Here is an 18,660-nt window from a genome sequence, read left to right on the forward strand (position 1 = left end):
CCCTGCTGTGCGTTGGCCTGGCCCTGCCCCGCCACCCGCTGCCCTGCTCCCCACGCTGGGCCCGCCATGTGCGGGCGGGAGTGGAAGATGAGCGGCGTGTTCCTGTAACCAGGGAAGCATCGGGTCCAACCATTCGGTCCACTTCGTGTCCTGAGCTCCCGACAAGCCTCACCCAAACCAAGTTTTCTTACCTTCACAGACATTACATTCAACGTCAAGCACGCCGCTGAACTAGCGCTTGCAAAACGAACACACCCGGGACGTGTGCAGCGGCTGCTGCAGGGTGTAGGCAGCTTAGGGTAGGCCTGCTACTATCACGTTTAAGCCGCAGCGTTTATGAGCTGTGAATGCTAGCTTATCTCGGTCTGCAGCGCAAAAGTCTTCTTGAATCGTCCGTTTCCTTCCTGTCAGCCATGTTCTACCGCACTGCCACGGCGTCTCAGCAGACAGTGGCATCTGGACGGCAAAGCAGCGTGTTGCACCGACTCGCTCCGCAGCTGCTGGCCGCCCGCCCGAGCATCTCGCAGCAGCACCACCTGAACGCGGCGTCCCCGGCCCAATGGAGCTCAGCAAACAGGGTGAGCAAAGCATCTCGGCAGAGAGGTGGCGGACCAGCAGAGATGGAGAGTCTCCGTGCGAGAGAATTCGTCGGTGGCTTGAAATCCTGCCTGGTTTCGCCTTTGCCTGAGATCTTGCAACGCTTTGCTAATCTTTATGATACTGAGAGGCCGTTTAATGCCGTGGACGCTCTGCAGAGTGCGGCACTCCTAGGGTTGACACGCGCGGGCTCGTTGCTGGCCATGTCTTGCCTTGCTGACGAAGCGATGGCAGCGTCATACACGGAAGAGCCCGCGGTTGCTACGTCAAGCTTTGCCGCGGCGTCGGCGGTGGCGACGCAACTACCAGCTGAGGGGAACGGGAAGCCCGCGAGGTGAGGAGCACGCATAACGGGGGTGTGATACACCTCGCTCAAGACGCGCGTTGACTGGGCCATCGGGCTGGAAGGCTTGCGGTGGAGAGATACGCGTGCACTGGGGGCGGGCTCAGTTGGGCATAAGGAAACATGGTGGTGGTACGGGGCGTGGACCCGACGCCCCACGTGCAACACCCTACCCTGGCACCTGTGATGGCTTGTCGCGCTCGCATAGCTCCGCTCCCGCCGTCTGCACTTATCAGTAGTAGCTGTTCCAGTCTGTGCAGCACATGAATGGCACAGACCACGGTCCGGTCGGTCGTTGGGGCTGGTCCGTGTCTCACAGCCTGTGGCTGTGACACCGCAACTGGGGTGCTGGATCAGGAACACGCGGTCGCCTTTCCCGAAGAGCAACAGCTCCTCTCCGTACCTAGACATTTGACCTCTCTTAGGCAGCGCTAACATATTTCCCGAGCCGCGCGCAAGCCTTGAACCTGCAACCGCCTTGCCAACCATCGCCCTTTCCTTGCTTACCCGGCGCTCCTCCATGCTTTGCGAATCCCCCCCGCCCGCCACGCGTCGGTTGCCCCACAGCACTGGGCCGATGCTGCTGGCGTCGGGTGCGTTCGTGCTGCCGCACCCGGACAAGGTGGCCAAAGGCGGCGAGGACTGGTACTTCATCGCGGCCAACCACCGCGCAGTGGGGGTGGCGGACGGCGTCGGGGGCTGGGTGAGTGGCGGCAGTCCGCCGGCCGCTTCGCATTGCCAGGCGGGAGTGTCGTACATTCATGTGCGGGTGTAACACGTGTGAGGTTATAGCGCACGCATTCCCATTTAGTCTTATTTCCCGCCCAGGGCACAGTTGCACAGAGCAAGTACCATGCAGTTGTGCAATGCCGCTCCTGTCTGCTGCCTGTTGCTGACCGCGCCCTGCTCCTTGCCTTCATGCCGCAGTCCGAGGTGGGCGTTGACGCCGGTGCGTACGCGCGGCAGCTGATGGGCAACGCTGCCGTTGTGGCGGACGAGTCCACGGCGTCGGCGCCGGACGCGCAGGTGGAGTTGTCGGCGCAGGTGGGCGCGTGGGGCGCCGTTCGTTTTTAGGTCGGGCCGTGTGGTTTGCAGCATGCGAAGGAAAGGAAAGTGACACAATGTGGTGGGGTAGGTAAGTATGGGGCTGCGGCCTGGGTTCATGTGCAGTTTGGTAAAGCGCTGCCGCAAGTCTTGGGTAGGGTGGGGGGCGTCAGCAAGCACGGCTGCGGTGCGTGACGCCACGCGGTGGCACAGCTCACCATGCCAGCAGCCGCCGCCGGTTGTGCTGGGCAGAGGGCCGCGGCACTGACTGAGGGCCGCCCGCCCCTTGTTGGGTGGTGTCCGCAGCGGGCTTGCGCGCTTACCAGTGCCACTGGGGGCACTGCCTCGTCATGCGGGCCCGTGACTCGATGGCAGGTACCGACGGCCCAAGCAGCACCTACCTCCCCCGTGTCTGCCTCAAGTCCTCCCCGGTGCTTGTAACCTTCCCCGCCACCGGCTGTCGGCGGCCTTGCGCATGGGTTCCGCCCCGCAGGAGATCCTGGAGCGCGCCTACAGCCAGACCACCGTGCGCGGCAGCTCCACGGCCTGCGTGGCGGTGCTTAACGGCGACAGCCTGGGGGTCTCCAACCTGGGCGACTCGGGGCTGCTCATACTGCGAGCGGGTGCGTGGGGAGGGGGAGGGGCGGGGGCGGCGCGGTACGGGAGTGGATGTGCGTTTTGGGGGCTTGGGGATTTGCGGACTTAAGGCAACGGAACAGAGTGAGGTTATCGGGAACAGGGTACAGCGGGCAATGCAGCAGACGGACGTGAGAGAGGGGGGGCGGGGAGAAGCGAAGCGGACGAGCGGGGATGGAAGAGAGGCGAAGACGCTATGAACAGACATCGTGCGCCGTGCGGAAACAGTCATGTAGCTCTGGTCCAGCCATCCGGGAGAGCAAAGCGTTAGCTGCTGCTTGACAACAGAGAGGCGGGCGCTGCTAGCTAATTCGTGCCTATGCTGCCCTGCCGCCCTCCCTCCGTCCCTCCCCCATGCAGGCAAGGTGGCCTTCCACACGCCCCAGCAGCAGCACGGCTTCAACTTCCCCTACCAGATCGGCAGCGCCGACTCCATGAGTGACTCGCCCTCCTCCGCGCAGCGCTTCGAGGTGGCGGTGCAGCCGGGAGACCTGCTGGTGCTGGGTGAGCGCGCGGGGGGAGGCGGAGGGGGGGAGGCGGAGGGGAGGGGAGGGGGTGCGGCTGCGGGTGGGTGCGGGTGGGTGCGGGGGCTGGGGTTGGAGCGGGGTGCGGGGCCGGGCCGCGTGTCGGTGGGCACGTGCTTGTTCCGCATCCCACGCCATCGTTGACGCGTGCAGTTACGAAAGCCTGGCCTGGCGCTGCCATTCCGCCTCGTCATTGGGGCCTTGACGCCGGCAGCCCACACCCACGTGACCTGCTGCTCCCGGTGTCGCAGGCACGGACGGGCTGTGGGACAACTGCTTTGACGAGGAGGTGGCCAGTGTGCTCAAGTACTGCGGCGAGCAGAAGATGGAGGTGGCCAAGATGGCGCAGGTGCTGGCGCACTACGCCCGCCACCGCGCCTCCGACTCAAAGTTCGCGTCGCCCTTCGCCTACGCCGCGTTCCAGGTAGGGGCGGGAAAGTGTGCGGAGAAGGTTCGGGAAAGCCTGCGGAGGGAGGAGAAAAGGGGAGCGTTCGAGATGAAAAGGCTACCATGTTGCCAGATGCCCCGTGTGGTTTGGTCGGCTCGGTGTGCCCCGGCCCTCCACCTACTTCGCTCGTCCTGTTCGCCTCGCCCCGCCTCGCTCCCCCAGGCGGGCTACGCCTACATGGGCGGCAAGATGGATGACATCACAGGTGCGGGCATGTGGGGGCCGGGAGTTGGAGGGGCGGGGGTCTGGGGCCGGCGCGCAAGCAGAGTAGGGCTGGGGGCGCACACGAGGGAGCGGCAGCGGGTCGCAGCACAGCCAAGGTGCGGGCGGTGGGCGGTGTGGTGATCACAGCGCGCAACCCTGTGTCGGTACTCGTGCTAGGGTTATGACCCTCATGCCCCTGGCCCCGCTGCGTCGCTCCACTCCCATCTCCCTGCAGTGGTCATCTGTCAAGTGCAGCAGCCCGCCAAGCTGTGAGCTGCAGGCCGCAATGCCGAGTGAGCGGGCGGCTGCGCGGAGTACGGATGCAGCAGCCGCACCATGCGCGCCGATGGGAGTAGGGGCAATAGCAGCAGCCTGCGGGGCATAAAGCGCTGGCGGCCATCACGGGATGAGTGTTGGGCGAGTGCAGCGAGAGGGGTATGATGGCAACAGCGAGAGTGCTGGGTGGCATAAACAGGGCTTGGAAGGGCGGTCGAGAGCAAGCGAGTTCGAGAGCGCGTGCGGGCGTATGGTCTGGCCGAGCAGGTTTTGCATGGCTGCCACCACGGGTGTCTACTCCCAAGCGCGAAGGGTTCCAAGCTGGCTTGGCTTGCCTAAGTGCCTTTGCTCACAGCGCATTACACCTTTGTTGCACGATACGCGCGGCCTGCAGCGTCATGTTGGTGATGTTCGTGTGTGGTTTGTGAGTGGTTATGTGGCGATATAGAAGGGGAGGCTTGGCTGACTTGGCGGATGTAGATGACGCGGGGGAGGCGCGGGCGGAGGCGCAGAGATGTGCGACATCGTGCAGCAGCCTAGCAGCTGTGACACATGGCCTCTTTTGGTGCTTACTGTATGCCGCCGTGTATGTGCGCGTATGCCTGTGGAAACCATGGAAAGCGTGGAGGGTGGTTAACGAGGCAAAGGCAACGGCGGGGCATCACTGACTCACTCCAAGACGGCTTGTGCGCCTGGTACCGTACTATGCGACTGTATACTACGCCGCAACCGTACAGCAGCGTGGAGGCAAGCACACAGATGCGTTTTGAAGGGGCCGGCTCATCAGAGCTTTGTGCATTTGTTATCATATGTGGGTCCCCAGATACTTGTTGTCAACGCCGCGGCACACGGCCGTGATGCGACACGACACTCTCGAGCAGTATGGAACTGGGCGGGAATGCTTGCGACGGTGTCGGCGGGAGGTGACAGCGGCTGCATTGCGGCGGTTTTAGTATCATAGTGTGTGCGGTGCTGTGGATGAAGAGGGAGGGCTGTCGGTGGTAGGGGGAGGAAACGCAAGGCACGCCATGAGAGGACATCGGGAAAGTGTTCATGCGCTTCCTGTTCCGTCCTGGTAGGTTGGGTGTTCGTGTGTTGACAGGCTGAAGAAGCAAGGTAGGTTGACGCAGGCGCGGCAGGGATGGGGAGCGTTTGTTGCTGGGTGGTTGTGCCGTTGGCTGCAAACAGTGAGGACTCTCCATGTGCCGTCCTGCGACCGCTACGCGACGGGCAGACCTTGGAGACTGCCAGGCGGCGCGTGATTGGCCTTGCAGGTCTTCCCTTCAACCCACGTGTGGTCACTCGTCCTGCGATGTAACTGGTGGAAATGCTGCACTCCTTCCATGGATGGGCGCCCGTGCATGATGCGCCTGGCGATGCCCAGTGCGGTGCCGAGAATGTGGGAATGGCAACAGGGGACAGTGGGGTTGGCAGGCTGCACTCTTGCAATGTGGCACCTGAGACGCAGTGTCCAAGCCGCCGTAATGCACCTTGCTCCAGCAGACCGCTGCCCCACCACAGGCCGGCGGTTGCCCAGTCCTGCGTCCTCTACTCCTCTGTCGCAGTGTTGCAGCCGCGGTGCCGCCCGACTTTGCTGGGTGTGTGATGGGACAGGGTTCAAGGCAGGTTGGCGAGGTCCCGTAGGGTGCAGCCGATGCCCAGACCCGTAAGCAGACAGCAAACAGTTTGCAGTGGCAGAGCAGAAGTGCATGGCTCCATGGGTAGGAGGGCTGTAGCGGGCGCGTGTCGTAGCTGTCAGGGCCTTAGCTTGTCATGGGGCAGGAATGACGGGTGGCCGGAGGTACGCTTCAGTATACGGTACGCATGCCTGGGCAGTGGCGAGAGGCTCAGAGATGGAGAATGGACAGGCGGCATGGCCCGTCTCCTCACTCTTTTGCAGTGAGTTCGCTTTAGTTTGGGCTGGTGCCGTATCCCCCCCTCTCCAGCCAATGAATCCGCCCACACCGCAAAGGTTTGCTGCTGCACTGGCTGGGATTTGCCCCTTGCCCAGTGCAGTCACAACCCACCCCGTGATCTCTTTGGCTTCACCGCCATGGATGCGCACCACTCCAGTGACTGCACCCACACTCCAGTCAGGGCCTGCCCGCATACTCAAGTACACAACGCAGCAATTCAAATTATCATGCTGACATCCTCTTCAGTGTCCTGAGCACCCGCAGCATAGCCAGCTGCATTCAACTCGAAGCAGCCCAGCCTCCAAATGAGGGAGTCCAGTCAAGTAGGTCCGCTGAAGCAGGTCGGGGTCTAGTACAGCTTGAAAGCCGCCAGGCCGTACTTGCTGGTGCCCACGCCGAAGCCGTAGCGCCGGTAGCCGACACCTGCAAGCATGCCCGTGATGCACAGGAGGGGGTGATGACGACAGGAGCGAACAAAGACAACAACATAACGAACAACCGCCGTACACACCACGATGCGTTGTGCGTACTAAGCTGTGCGTGCCTAACATACATGCCACCGCGCCCAATGTGCCGCTGAACCCCAGCTAGCGCTCGTGCTGTGCTCCCTGGCAGCGCCCTACCGCCGATTACGCACACTCACCGACATACAGAATACCGTTCGCGACGGAGGGACCGGACACAATGGAGCCGTTGCCAGCCGTCAGGGTGGTCCACACTGCGCCGGTGGAGGCTCTCAGCACAACCAGCTTGCCCTCGGGCGACAGCGTCGGGTACACCACAAACTCGCCTGCAGGCGAGGCGGGTCGGTGTCAAGTCAGCAAGCAACATAAGAAGGTCGGTCGCAAGCCCTGGCGGCAAGGGCGGGAGGCAATTTATGAAGGTCCAGGTGGTGCAATTCGCACATCCGTTAACTCAGCACTCCTCACCGCCCTTGGCCATCACGTATGTGGGCGGACCCATCTGCGTGCACAGATGGATACCGGCAAGATCACTTACATCACCGTAACGGTACTTGCATACATGTCCAGGGTGTGGCCCATACACATGACGCAATTTGTGCGGAGCACACACGGCATGTCGAAGCACCCATACACACATGCAAGGCGAGTCACACCAACAGCATGACCTGGCATGAGTGCATGACGCATGTGCAAGCACAAGCTGTAGCAGTAACGCGGGAGGCTCCTTTGGAGTTTTCGTAGAGTTTCTCGAGGTTGTCCCCCGCCGCACAAGCAGTGATAGCACTCACGGTGGAGCTTGACTTGACAGGGGTGATGGGCATGGCTGACTGCCACTTGATGGAGCCGGTGCACACGTCAATGGCAGTGCCGAAGCCGCCGCCGGCAACAGGGGAGCTGCCAGGCGCAGGGCTGTGGGAATGGAGGGGCATGGCCAAGCAAGCGGGAAGGAGCGCCAGAGGTATCGGCAAGGAGAAAGGTGAGGCCAAGGAGAATAGTGAGGCGCGCTGGTAGTACAGTTTCATTCCAGAAGGCTGCCGCACCCCGCTGCAACCCAGACAAGCGCGCGGCGGCATGCAAGCCATGCACATAGACTCACTTGACCAGGGTGACGTTCTCGAAGGCGAAATTGGCGTTCTGCAAGAACACGGTCTTCTTGCCGTCCGTGGCGGAGCCCCTGAAACATAGGGAACGGGCGGGCGGCATTGATGCCAGCTTTTCCTGGTTACCGCCCGCCGGTCATGCAGCATCTACTGGATTCCAGACCGGCGCACCCTCGCTCACCACTGGCTGCCGCCGCTGGCGCTGCCCGGGCCCGCCGACTTGGACCACAGCATCTTGCCGGTGTGCGCGTCAAAGCCGTATGCCCAGCCCTGCCAAGTGTCATCAAGATCGTGCATCAGCCAAGGGCAAGTAAGAGCGGCGCCAATGGCGCATGGCAACGCTTTGGCAGTGAAGGCAGCAGCAGGCACGCACAACCTTAAGCCCGAGCGGCGTGCATGAACTAACCAAGCAACATCATGGCAGACACCGACAAGCACAGCCGCCGCCGCCAAGCCGTTCATCGCGAGGTGCTTCCATATGTATGGCAATGCGTGGCTCACCGACTTCTGGGCGGCCACCAGAATGTCCTTTGTCTCGGAGCCGCACTTGGTGTTTGGGAAGTACAGAGGAGCCTGGCCGAAGTCTGTGCGCAGTCAGGCGTGGTTGGATGGTGGGCGGGTGTGGGATTTGAGCGGCTGAAGGTTGGCGCATTGAGAAAGGGAAGCTCAATTACGGTACAAGCAATTGCTGCCGTATTACACGCTGAGAACAAGGCCGAGGGGATGCCTGCACTTCAGCCCAGTTCCGCGGTAGCCACAACCTTAACACGTGCCCTGCTGCTGTATGTACGCACGCACCGTAGTCGGGGCTGTCCTTGACGGGGCAGTCGGCGACGCCCGGGATCAGCGGGATGCAGGTGGTGGTCCACACGTCGAAGTAGGACACACGCGAGCCCCAGGCCAGGCTGCCGTTGGCCATGTTGATGCCCAGGACGGAGTTGAACCTGAAAAGCAGTCAGGTTGGCGGGCGGGGCAGCAGAGTGGTTCGGAGTACTCGCGTTTCGTGCCGATGTTGAACAAACCCGCCCGAGCAGCCTTATGTCCCTACCATACACATTTGGAGTCGGCTCGCTGAACGTTAAGTGATACGTGGTCACTCACCAGTTGCCCGGCACTTGCACGCACTTGCCCTTCTCCACGGGTGTCGTGGCCGCGTCCAAACACTACGCGAACGAAGTGGCAGGCCGGCAGGGGGCTGTCAGTCTCCGTACACAGCCTCGACCTGGCCATCGAAATCGTTGGTGTGCCGTACGGTTGGCACGGCCTCATGTGCCCTGAGTCCTCAGTGCTGCTATGCGGTGATCGCGGTTACCGCAATCTCACCCAGTCTGTGACCTGCTGCTCGGACCCTCACCAGATGCACACGCGCACCCACCTGCTCAACATCCGCAGGCACCGAATAGGTGTTGCCGGTGGCCACCACCACCAGGCCTTGCTTCTCCACAATGGTTGGCGCGGAGCCCCTGCAGCCCGGACAGCAGGCAGCAGGCAGCGCATGCGCCGGGACAGGCGTGAGACAGGTGGCAGCGCCGTGAGGTGATGAAGGGCAGGCGTCTGCATTTGGATGCGGCAGCAAAACAAGACATGCTCGCGCCCTTGCAGGCGCTCGATAGAGAACGTGAAGGGCGGCAGCGGTAGTGCTCACCACACGGCGTTGCCCGACCAGCCGTCAACCTTGCCGCCGTTGTCGGGTGCCGTGTGGAACTGCCACTGCTTGGCGCCGGTCTTGAGGTCGAGCTTCACCACACTGCCGCGGAAGGTGCAGCACTCCAGCCCGATGCCGTCGACCAGCTCCTCGTTTGAGGAAACGCCCACGTACACAGCGCCTGTGGGCCCGGGGACGGCGGGGGGCCGTATGTGCAGGCGGTGGGTGCGTATGGTGTGGTAGTCAGCGCGTGTTGCCATGCGAAAGCGGTAGGGCGGGTGGCTGGGCCGCGTGGTCTGGCATGGACACGACTGATGCATGCATGTGGGGACCATGCCCTGTGGCGAGCGAGAATGATGGGCCCATGCACCGTCCACGAGGATGAGGTGGGCATACCATACAGGCAGCAGCTACCGTCTAGTACATAGATAGGCCCCAGCTGTCTCGCCCCCGCCTGCGCCATCCCCACAACTAGTTCTAGGTCTCTTCGCTGTCTTAGGTAATTCTCGCGCGGCCTTCGCAACGGCCCTTGCGGCGAAGGCCGCCGAGCGAAGATTCAGGTCTGTAAATAAAGGCGTGGCTTTGGAATAACTAGTGGAGGTGTAAGAAAGTGAGGTGTGAACGAACAGAAAGTGAAGACTCATCAAGACTGACAAGACATGCCGCATGCACTCACCCTTGTAGACTGTGGGCGAGGCGGTGATGATGGCGAAGGGGTGGGAGTCGGGCACCGCCTGCTCAGTGCACATCCGGGACATGAATGAACGCTGTACGTGACCGACCCACACTGTCAGCCAATATCCATACATAAGAAAGTACACGTCGTGCACGGGCAGGTGCACACAATTGATGAGTGGTGCAGTCGCAGGGTTGTGGACCCAATTCACTATCCCATTTATGCGCCTGGCTGCCACACCCACCCGCCAATTCACGGAGCCGTCCGAAGCCTTCAGGGAGACCTGTATAGGGCGGTGGGTAGGGATAATCTCGCTTCAGGGGGCGGGCTGCAAGTCGTGTTAAAGAGTAGGTACGGGCTGTGTAGAGTAACCGCACGGTATGCGTCCCGCTGCTGGCGGCTGCTGGACCTGCTGCACCAGCTGTTAATTTCTACCCAGCTGACACCTGCCCCTCTGTCCCCACTTGCTCCCCATGGGCCAGGGTTTCGCAAACTTGGCATAACAACTGGAATGCACTAACTGCCTAAATAGCCCCCGCCGCCCCTCGCTCACCACGTAACCCTGAACGCCCTTGGGGTTGCCGGGCGGCACGATTGTCTGGGTGCCAATGATGATGTTGCCGGCTCCGTCGTCTGTGGGCGAGGTGCGCGTCTGCACCGCATTGGTTGCGCCGGCGCCCCCGGGCCACACCAGCTCGGTGACGTTCAGCGCCCAGGCCACCTGAGGATGGATAGCAGGGAATTGATACGGACGCGTGATGAGGAGGGTGGAAGCCAGGACGGGGATGTGTACGGGGCGGGGCAGGTGCGTGGCCGTGTCTATCTCCCACAGGAGTCTTCGTGTTACTGCTGGCGGTATGCAATGCGCGTGGCATGACGTACGCATGACATATCCGGGGCCCGGTGTGCCGCCCTGGCAGCCAAGTAAGTAAGCCCGGTCCGCGCTAAAGTATCAAGCTATGCAGTCTATCGCGCTCACCTGGCCTGTGACGGCATCGACCTTGTACAGCTGGCCGGCCCAGTCACCGAAGTAGGCATGGCCGCCGATGATCGTGGGCGTGCAGGACACGTCTTGTGCGCCGGTGTCCACTTTGAACAGAGCCTGCTGCCAAGAGTTTGCACAAGAGGGGTTGGGAGGGACCGAGTGCGTGGGTTAGTTGCTTCATTCGCATTTGGTTGTATGGTGGGTTGCTCGCTTGTAAGGTGCGTCAGGTAGGAGCAAGCAAGGGGGAGCAGAAGCATGCACGCAACAGGGGCAGGGCAGCAGGAGTGAGGGGTACGGGTGGGGGCGGGCGCGAGTATTTGGGCAACACCGGTAAGATCCCCTGACGCTTATTTACAGGGTTCACGCATGCGCCTGGGCTCCCTAACCACATCACTCCACGTAGTGTAACCCACACGCTCAAGCAATCAATGGGCACTGGACGATGTAAGGAAACAAATGTTCCAACTCGCACAGCCAAACTCGCAGCGTAGCGCAAGCGCAGCAGAACTGACACTTTCGTAGGTGGCACCCCTGCCGATAACAGGGCTGCAGTGGGTCACTCGTAGTGTTCTTTCTTCGGGTGTGCTTACGTGTCTTGCATGTTTTTGGGGCTCTAGCTCTGTCCATATGGCCGTCTTCATGTAACCGCAAGTTCGCGCTAATCAATGGACCTGCTATGCTGAGGGTTGCGCAGTGGACGGCCATGCTTGCTGCATCTTTTGCTTGACAGTTACGCATCATGCATCACGGCGGTCGACTTGCCTGCGCGCTCCGCTTAAACGGTCCGGCAATGTGCGCACTCCTCCAGTTCTTGTTCGGTGAACTGCCGCCAAATGAGCCCCAGCTCTTCGTGTATTCCGCAGATGTGATGGCTGCCAGAGACAGCGCCGCCAGGATCAGGAGCGCCGCTGCGCTGCCGCGCCTTGCCACCATCGTTAGTTGCTGCAGGTCTGCAGTCGGGCTCGGGCTCCCGATTCTGGTCGGTCTGTCGATCTATGTAGCGTGTAACACGATATTATATCTTGTCCCTTCAGTGTTGTGTGTTTATGCCACAGTCTGGCGGGCGCCATGCCGCAATGCTCGCACAGAACTCATCTTCATGCTCACAAACGTTCGGACTTGTTTGGCCCTGTGATCTCTTGGATAACTTATCGCTATGCAGCTTAGGTTTCAAGTTCAGGGGCGGACGATCGAAGGGAATTCGACAAGTCGCACGCCCACAAGTCGCACCGCAGGGCACCGCCCACTTGATCGACTGGTTCTTGGCGCCACTTCTATGAACTAGTTGACCAATCATGTCCGCCTTCAACTCCAACAGTTTACGTCCTGTGAGCGGAGCTCAAAAGATTCGTAAGCCTTGGCCGCGAGTGGGAGCAACCGCTTTTGGAGCTCCCTGGTACTGCCAGAGGTGCTGCTGATACTGTATGTTGGCTTTTACCGTGACGCGCAATTTCTTAGGGCGCTAGGGGCTTCGCCACTTTTCAACTGTTCATGCGGTCTCTCTTTTTGCTGCTAAACCCTCCCAGGGCTCGCTAAACGCGACTGCTTACAGTTGCATACGTGGGCTGTCCAAAACTGGGCTCGCTGGGGCATCTGTGTTCAAGGTTCAAGGTATCTGCGCTGTTACCCTGTGGCCTGCGTGCGGCCGTCTCCCCCCCGCCCCCCCCCCCCCAACCCCACGTACGCTTTGTCTTGCCGCCTTATCAGACTCCACATGCCCAACGTATCCCAGCATCATGCTCGTTCATGGCAATGCTACGGCCTGCACGTCGCGGGCCCTGGCTGTTCTGCTCAGAGGAGTTTCTCTCTCCCCTGGTTCTGCTGGAGCATGGGACGAAGGGCGCGATCCCCGCGGCGGCGTGCTGGGGGGGGGGCCAGGTTCGGCGGATCTTGACCCCGTACCTTGAATGCACAGAGGCAGTGAGGTTCAGTCAGGGGTCGTATCTTGTTTTGGGGTAATGTCTAGCTCCAGACAAAAACGGCCGGGTGGCCGCCGTCTTTTGTCTGGGCACATGGCATTTTGGGCAAAACCCGCCCCAAACCCGGCCCAACAAAGTCTCACCCCAGACATTAGCCCCCGGCAGGAATGTCTAGGAAACGGCCAAAATGGCCAATTAATGTCTGGAGACATTAAGATAGGAGCCCTGGGTTCAGTGCAAGCATTCAAGGCCTGCTTTCAAACAGTGCCCGTATCTTGTAGATGCTTTCAGATCCGCGGCGTCTACAGAGCGCAGATTACCTCTCTACACCCGGACAAGTGTTCCCCGGTCACGGGAAAAGGGGCTGAGCCCCTCCACAGTCTGAGGCCGAACAACCTCATCGCCCGGACGTAGCCGGGGTCGGTTTCCACAGGCACATAGCCAAACCAGGTGCCTAGCAATCGCGATGCCAACCGCAGCCAGACGCAGCACAGTTGTCAACAGCCGCACTACTTGTCATGCCGCTACGCATGCCCTGCCAGCCCCACCGCGGACCGCTACCTAGACACCAGCCGGCTCCTCAGCCTGCGCGTTTGCGCCGCTTCTTGGGCGGCGCTGCGCTTTCCTCCTCCTTCCCGCCCCCTACGCTACCAAGATGCGCGCACGCGCCCCCTTTGCAAGCTTGAGGGGGGGCGTAACTCATGCTGGGAGAGGGCCGCACACGCGTGTGACGTGCATTCACATCACATGGCTGTCACCCGGAAAATTTTCCGTTAGTGGCAAGCCCCCAAGCCCCCGAAAACGTCTTAACATACGCCAAATCTACGCCAAAACGTCTACAGTCCGTAGAAGCGCGGCCCAAAATCCCAAAAGATTTCGCCGCCTTCGGCGGATTTGGGGCAAACTTCTCCAGTGCAAATGGACGATACAAGAACTGCAGTTTCACATTGCTGCTTGTTTTGTTGCCTGCTGCATGCTGCTTTCCTTACAGCATCTTCGATTCCGTAATGAGGTGGGCCTCAGACGGGATGCGGGCACTCGCCTCATGAATGCGACAATTACAAGAAGGCAGGGTCCCATGACGGACCGTACCCATTCCACACCTGGCCCACATACTGACCGAACCTGTCCTCCCTGTGGGTCCAGGTGGTCCACACGTCTAAGTAGGACACACGCGTGCCCCAGGCCAGGCTGCCGGGCACAAGCCCGCCCCCACCCTCACACCCCCTGGCCATGTTGATGCCCAGGACGGAGTTGAACCGCCCAAACCTGCCCCTGCCCACATACTGACAGAAGCTGCCCTCCCTGGCCGACCTTCCCAATGTGTTCCGCACAGCAATACCATCCAAACCCTAGGCCCGCCAGAGCCCCACCGGTGCGCGACAGCCTGAATGGACTCCTGTGATTACCGGTACGCACTGCGAGTCGAAGTCAACCCCCTGCCTACCGGAAGCCTCACCGTACATCGACTTCATACGGGCTGCGTAAGTGGCTCGGCTGCCCCACACCCAGAAAAAGACCGCGGCTCCCACCGCCGCCTTTCCACCGCTGCCTCAATACCGCGACCTTCAACCCCAACCTCTACGAGCCGTCGAGCCTGCACCCCAGCATCCTCAGTCCTGGTACTGCCCCTTGCCGGCCCCCGTGAGCGGCCGCGTGGCCGTCGCTGCCTCGTCCTCGTCCTCCTCCCCATCCAGCGTGAACGGACCCGACGGCGCCGCCGGCTGCGGCACGTACGTCCGCGGCTGGCGCCCGCGCTGCGCCCCCGCCGGCGCCGGAGGCGGCGGCAGCGCCACCGCGGCCCCATAGGAGGGCGGCGGCGGCAGCGTGCCTGCCGCTAGCGTGCTGACTGGGAGGCCGCTGCCGCCGTCTCCTGCGCCGTTCCCTGCGGCCGCCCCTGCGCCGCCGGCTCCTTGCCCGGCGTAGTAGTTCCGGATATCGGCAGAGGTGGTGGCGAGCGCCGGTAGCTGCCGGTAGCGGTCGTCATCCTTACCCGCCTTCTTCGCCGCCTTCACCGCCGCCTTGGCCGCCTTGGCCTCCGCCTTGGCGGCGCCGCGGGAGCCCACAATGGCGCCGCCGCCACTGCTGCCGCCGCCGCCGCGGCCCGCGAGGCCTGTTCCAGCTGCTGCGGCTCCCGCTCCCGGCCTGGCGCTGCTGCCGGGGCGGTTGAGTCGGGAGATTTCGTCGTCGTCCGAGTCGTCCGGGCCGTGGCCGCCCAGCTCCGACATGGCGATGCCTGTGGCGGTGGCGGTGGCGGTGGTGGTGGTGGTGGTGGTGGGACCGTTCATTCCAAACCCCCAACTAAACCAAGACTGGGGGTGTGGCCCAGCGTGGCGGTGAGGACACGTGTGTGGCGCCCAGCAGCAGCAACGCCGCCGTCGTGCCGCGCCTTACACGTGGTTCAGTGGTAAGGCACGTCACGTCGAGCCGTCATCCGCGGAGGCAGCGCCCCCCGCGGCCATTCCTATCACGCGCCACTGGTCCACTGCGCCCTTCCCGTCCGCACATCCCCGCGCTCTGGCCCCTCCCTCCCTCCCTCGCTCCCTTCCACCCTCCCACCCTCCGCCGCCTCACCAGTTGACAGCTGGTTGACTCCCTTCTCCTCGGCGTCCTCCTCGCTGAAGCCCACCATCAGGTAGGAGCTGGCTTCCTGGGGCCTGGGGTGTATGTGTGTGTGTGGGGTGGGGTGGATTCACGATACGTTAAGGAAGGGGGGGCCAGCAGCAGCACCAAGGGCGGGGTGTGGAGGCAGGGCGCTGGACTGCTGGTGCTGTGGTGGGTGCTGATTGCATATATAGCCTGGGTCAGGCACGTGTGCCCAGCTGCTGCAGCTAGCTTCACCAGAGGACGCAGTCTACAGGGGTACGGGCATCCACTCGTGTCGCATGCATCGGGAGCGGAGCGACATCCTACACCCCCCCTTCCCCCCGGCCTTGCCGAAACGTGACTCCCTCTCACTCTCTGCCTGCCCGCCATTCCGCCCCAGTACCTTGCTACCCGCCCCGCGCACGCATCCCAGTATCCGTCCACTCCCCCCCTCCCCCCTTCCCCACCTGAACAGCACCAGCAGCACCAGTGTGAACACCAGGTAGCACAGGAACAGCAGCGCCTGCAGCGTGGACTGGACCACGTGGTTGAAGAAGGCGGGAAGCAGCAGCACGCCTGGGCAGGAGGGGAGGGAGGGAGGGGGGAGGCAGGAGAGGGCGGGAGACAGGGGAGAAGGGTATCAGCAGGGGCAAAGCCGCGAAGGCAGCAGGAGCAGGAAAGGCGTGAGCGGGTGGGCTGTGGTGGTGGTGAAGCGGGCACAGACCCCGCCGCTCTGGTCCGCCGCTCCCAGGCTTCGCCCAACACAGCCTCGTCAATACGATGCGTGCCTGCGCCAGGCCTTTCCTCCGCTCTCCCCGTCAGCCACCCGCAGAAGCAGCAGCCCCAAAAGCAGCCCCCTGCCCCTCTCACTGCCCGGTTACGCACCACCCGTACTAGTACCCCTGTCATGGACGGCTGCCACCCGCACCCGCACCCGCACCCCACGCCCGCACCCGCACCCCGCGCCCAGCACTCCGCACACTCACAGATGTCGGCCACCAGGTACGCCGCCACGCCCGCCGAAAACCGCGACAGCAGCGTGCGCTTGGCGTTGTAGGCGATGTGGTCAGCCACCGTCTCCCCCTCGTGGCCGCCGCCAGGCCCGCCCGCCTCCACGTCCGCCGCCGCCGTGTGCGGCGCCACCACCGGCAGCCCCACCGCCACGCCGCCGGGCGGGGCTAGGGCGGCATAGCCGGGGTGTCCGGCCATGGCTGCTACTGCGGCGGCCTCGGCGGCGGCCTCGGCGCGCCGCTCCTCCTCCAGCCTGCCGGTGCGCGCCTTGTAGTCCTCGTCCAGCGCGGTCACCTCCTTGCCCAGAGCCTGGAAGGCGGGGAAGGAGTAGTTGGGGAAGGTGTCGGGGTAATGAGGGGAGCCGGCAGTCGGCTTGGGCGGGTGTGAGGGCCAAGAGGAAAGCGTGTTTAGTCCGTCCGCAATGCTGCCCATCCGTATGCCGATTGATCCCACACGCCCCTTTCGCGGCCCGACTCGCTACGTGTTCATACGCGCATGTGACCCGGCAGTGACGGACCCGGCCAGGCCGCCGCCCTTCACTCCAAGCCCCACTACTCCACCTCGCGCCTCGCTCCTCGACGCGCCCCCTGACCGCGGCCCGCGCCCCGCTCCAGCAGCAGTTTGCCCCTGCCCCTGTCCCGCAGCCCTCCCGCCGTACAGCGCCCCCCTATTCCTGATCCGAAGGTGGGTAGAACCTGTATAGCGCACTGCTGTGCTGGCCTCAAGCGTTTGTTGGCCGAGCCTGGGTGGCATTGTCGGTGCGGCGCGGCGCCTGCGGTCTACCCTCTACCGACAACCACCCCCAGATGACCGAGACGGAAGGTTACACGTTGAGCTCGCACTGCATTTCTGAGTTGAGCGGCAATGCCTTGGCTACTGGGAACAATATCGTTGGGCTCGGGCACATCTGCACCCTCCCCCTCCCCCCGCTCCCCGGCCCGCTTCCCTTCCCGCTCCCCTCCCGCTCCCCGCCGCCCCCCACCTCGAATATGTAGAGCCATGCCAGTATGAGCGCGGCCAGGTTGAGCACGGAGCACACGAACCACATGCTGGCGGCCAGGGTGGACATAGTGGACAGGTCGTAGGTGTCGGCGTTGGGCGAGGACTGCAGCGCAAAGAACGAGTAGTCCGTAATCTGTGGGGCGGGATGTAAGGCGGGGAGGCGGGGGCAGGGGCGGGGCCGGTCAGGGTGGTCAGCGGGGCAGGGAACCGGGATCATAAGACTGCAGGAGGTTGCAGACATGTGCAACCCCTCCGATGGCCTGCAATATCGCTCGGCCCCATCTCAATGCCGACCCGGTCGTGCACGCTGCTGCTGCTGCTGCCTTGACCGCCCGGTGCAGAGCGCTTGGGTGGGCCCGCCTCAGCGGCCCCGCTGCCCCCTGCCGCGCCGTGCGCACTCACCAACCCCGTGACCAGCACCGTGACCGGCACGAACACCACGTGCTGCCTGTGCGGCCCCAGGTCGCTGCGGGTGATGCAGTAGCCGCTCGCCACCACCAGCAACACAGCCTGCACACACGTGGCAGGGCAGCAGGGCGCGGCCAGGGAGGGCAAGTTAGAGTGGCTTTAGTAGTCGGACAGGAATGAAGCAAATTTCATCCATGCTTCAATAGGTTGTCATTAATGCAAAGCGTCCGGGTAGGATGAGTGCCCGACGCAGGTCAGATGGAGGGTCCGGGGGACAGCTGTGCCCTGCCGTGTCCCGCGACACTTGCCAGGAAGGTGGCGCGTGCGACGTTGAAGAAGAACAGGTACACGAGGTAGCCCACGAGGCCCGAGTGCCCCCGTTGGACGTGGTCCGCATAACCAACATAGGCGGAGGTTTGGATTGCGTTGAAGAGGCACGACGCTATCAGCATCCCGTAGATGAACCATGCCCGGCTGGCCACAGTTCGCTTCCGGAACGCATACACTACAGCTAGCAGCCACAGCAGCCACCAGCAAGCACATTTTGTCGCATTGAAATTTAGCGCGAAAGCTATCGTCACCGAGTTGTCCTCGTAATCCCCCGTCAAGTCCTGCGCCGAGCTAGCCTGTGGTGCAGCCATGTAGGGTATCTATGCGGGGCTCAAGCGCCCCGGCTACGTAGGCTTGGACCCAAGGAACAAGGAATGGATCAAACCGTATGTTGCTGCGAGTATCGGACCGATGAGCACAGGGCAAATGGAATTACAGCTGACTTATGCAAACCGGTACAGTTGTACAGCCACATCGGCGAAACGCTGCCCGCATTGGTCGGCGGGGCTCAAAACCCTGACACAGCCCTATGCTCCTCGCTGGCTC

General features: G+C 62.7%; 3 protein-coding genes across 4 annotated transcripts; 1 reads left to right on the forward strand and 2 right to left on the reverse strand.

Moving 5' to 3' along the window:
• Nucleotides 1-160: 160 nt before the first annotated feature.
• On the forward strand, nt 161-5,402 carry CHLRE_06g256300v5 (uncharacterized protein). Of its 2 annotated transcripts, none has more exons than XM_001696571.2 (9): nt 161-578; nt 756-931; nt 1,508-1,643; nt 1,868-1,984; nt 2,478-2,607; nt 2,981-3,124; nt 3,396-3,568; nt 3,755-3,797; nt 4,032-5,402. In XM_001696571.2, exons 1-9 carry the CDS (start codon nt 414-416, stop codon nt 4,067-4,069), a joined length of 1,122 nt encoding a protein of 373 aa, XP_001696623.1. In that variant the 5' UTR covers nt 161-413; the 3' UTR covers nt 4,070-5,402. The 2 variants fall into 2 exon arrangements, with proteins under 2 accessions (XP_001696623.1, XP_042923409.1); XM_043062703.1 differs by having other exon boundaries at nt 1,868-1,966.
• A 552-nt stretch (nt 5,403-5,954) lies between these two features.
• On the reverse strand, nt 5,955-12,450 carry CHLRE_06g256350v5 (uncharacterized protein). Its single transcript, XM_043062704.1, has 17 exons — nt 11,621-12,450; nt 10,853-10,975; nt 10,427-10,594; nt 10,118-10,156; nt 9,874-9,931; nt 9,594-9,614; nt 9,198-9,378; nt 8,928-9,015; nt 8,654-8,715; nt 8,351-8,496; nt 8,054-8,136; nt 7,734-7,822; nt 7,549-7,626; nt 7,241-7,361; nt 6,918-6,951; nt 6,632-6,778; nt 5,955-6,411 (listed from the first exon to the last, which is right to left on the reverse strand). Exons 1-17 carry the CDS (start codon nt 11,789-11,791, stop codon nt 6,338-6,340), a joined length of 1,683 nt encoding a protein of 560 aa, XP_042923410.1. The 5' UTR covers nt 11,792-12,450; the 3' UTR covers nt 5,955-6,337.
• A 364-nt stretch (nt 12,451-12,814) lies between these two features.
• Nucleotides 12,815-18,570, reverse strand: CHLRE_06g256400v5 (uncharacterized protein). Its single transcript, XM_043062705.1, has 7 exons — nt 18,093-18,570; nt 17,779-17,886; nt 17,357-17,509; nt 16,350-16,683; nt 15,831-15,939; nt 15,352-15,434; nt 12,815-15,013 (listed from the first exon to the last, which is right to left on the reverse strand). Exons 1-7 carry the CDS (start codon nt 18,234-18,236, stop codon nt 14,391-14,393), a joined length of 1,554 nt encoding a protein of 517 aa, XP_042923411.1. The 5' UTR covers nt 18,237-18,570; the 3' UTR covers nt 12,815-14,390.
• Nucleotides 18,571-18,660: the final 90 nt, after the last annotated feature.

The sequence above is a fragment of the Chlamydomonas reinhardtii genome, chromosome 6, assembly GCF_000002595.2.
Source record: "Chlamydomonas reinhardtii strain CC-503 cw92 mt+ chromosome 6, whole genome shotgun sequence".
Lineage (NCBI taxonomy): Eukaryota > Viridiplantae > Chlorophyta > Chlorophyceae > Chlamydomonadales > Chlamydomonadaceae > Chlamydomonas > Chlamydomonas reinhardtii.

Excerpts from the sequence above, each read along its gene's own strand:
- CHLRE_06g256300v5 (XM_001696571.2), top strand. The coding sequence starts at position 414 with ATGTTCTACCGCACTGCCACGGCGTCTCAGCAGACAGTGGCATCTGGA. Across the intron at positions 2,608-2,980 it reads GCTGCTCATACTGCGAGCGG|GCAAGGTGGCCTTCCACACG; the intron begins GTGCGTGGGGAG and ends TCCCCCATGCAG. Across the intron at positions 3,569-3,754 it reads TCGCCTACGCCGCGTTCCAG|GCGGGCTACGCCTACATGGG; the intron begins GTAGGGGCGGGA and ends TCGCTCCCCCAG.
- CHLRE_06g256350v5 (XM_043062704.1), bottom strand. The coding sequence starts at position 11,791 with ATGGTGGCAAGGCGCGGCAGCGCAGCGGCGCTCCTGATCCTGGCGGCG. Across the intron at positions 9,615-9,873 it reads CTCGCCCACAGTCTACAAGG|ACGGTAGCTGCTGCCTGTAT; the intron begins GTGAGTGCATGC and ends TCTATGTACTAG. Across the intron at positions 8,497-8,653 it reads GTGCAAGTGCCGGGCAACTG|GTTCAACTCCGTCCTGGGCA; the intron begins GTGAGTGACCAC and ends ACTGCTTTTCAG.
- CHLRE_06g256400v5 (XM_043062705.1), bottom strand. The coding sequence starts at position 18,236 with ATGCTGATAGCGTCGTGCCTCTTCAACGCAATCCAAACCTCCGCCTAT. Across the intron at positions 17,510-17,778 it reads CGGTGCTGGTCACGGGGTTG|ATTACGGACTACTCGTTCTT; the intron begins GTGAGTGCGCAC and ends CCCGCCCCACAG. Across the intron at positions 15,435-15,830 it reads GTGCTGCTGGTGCTGTTCAG|GCCCCAGGAAGCCAGCTCCT; the intron begins GTGGGGAAGGGG and ends CATACACCCCAG.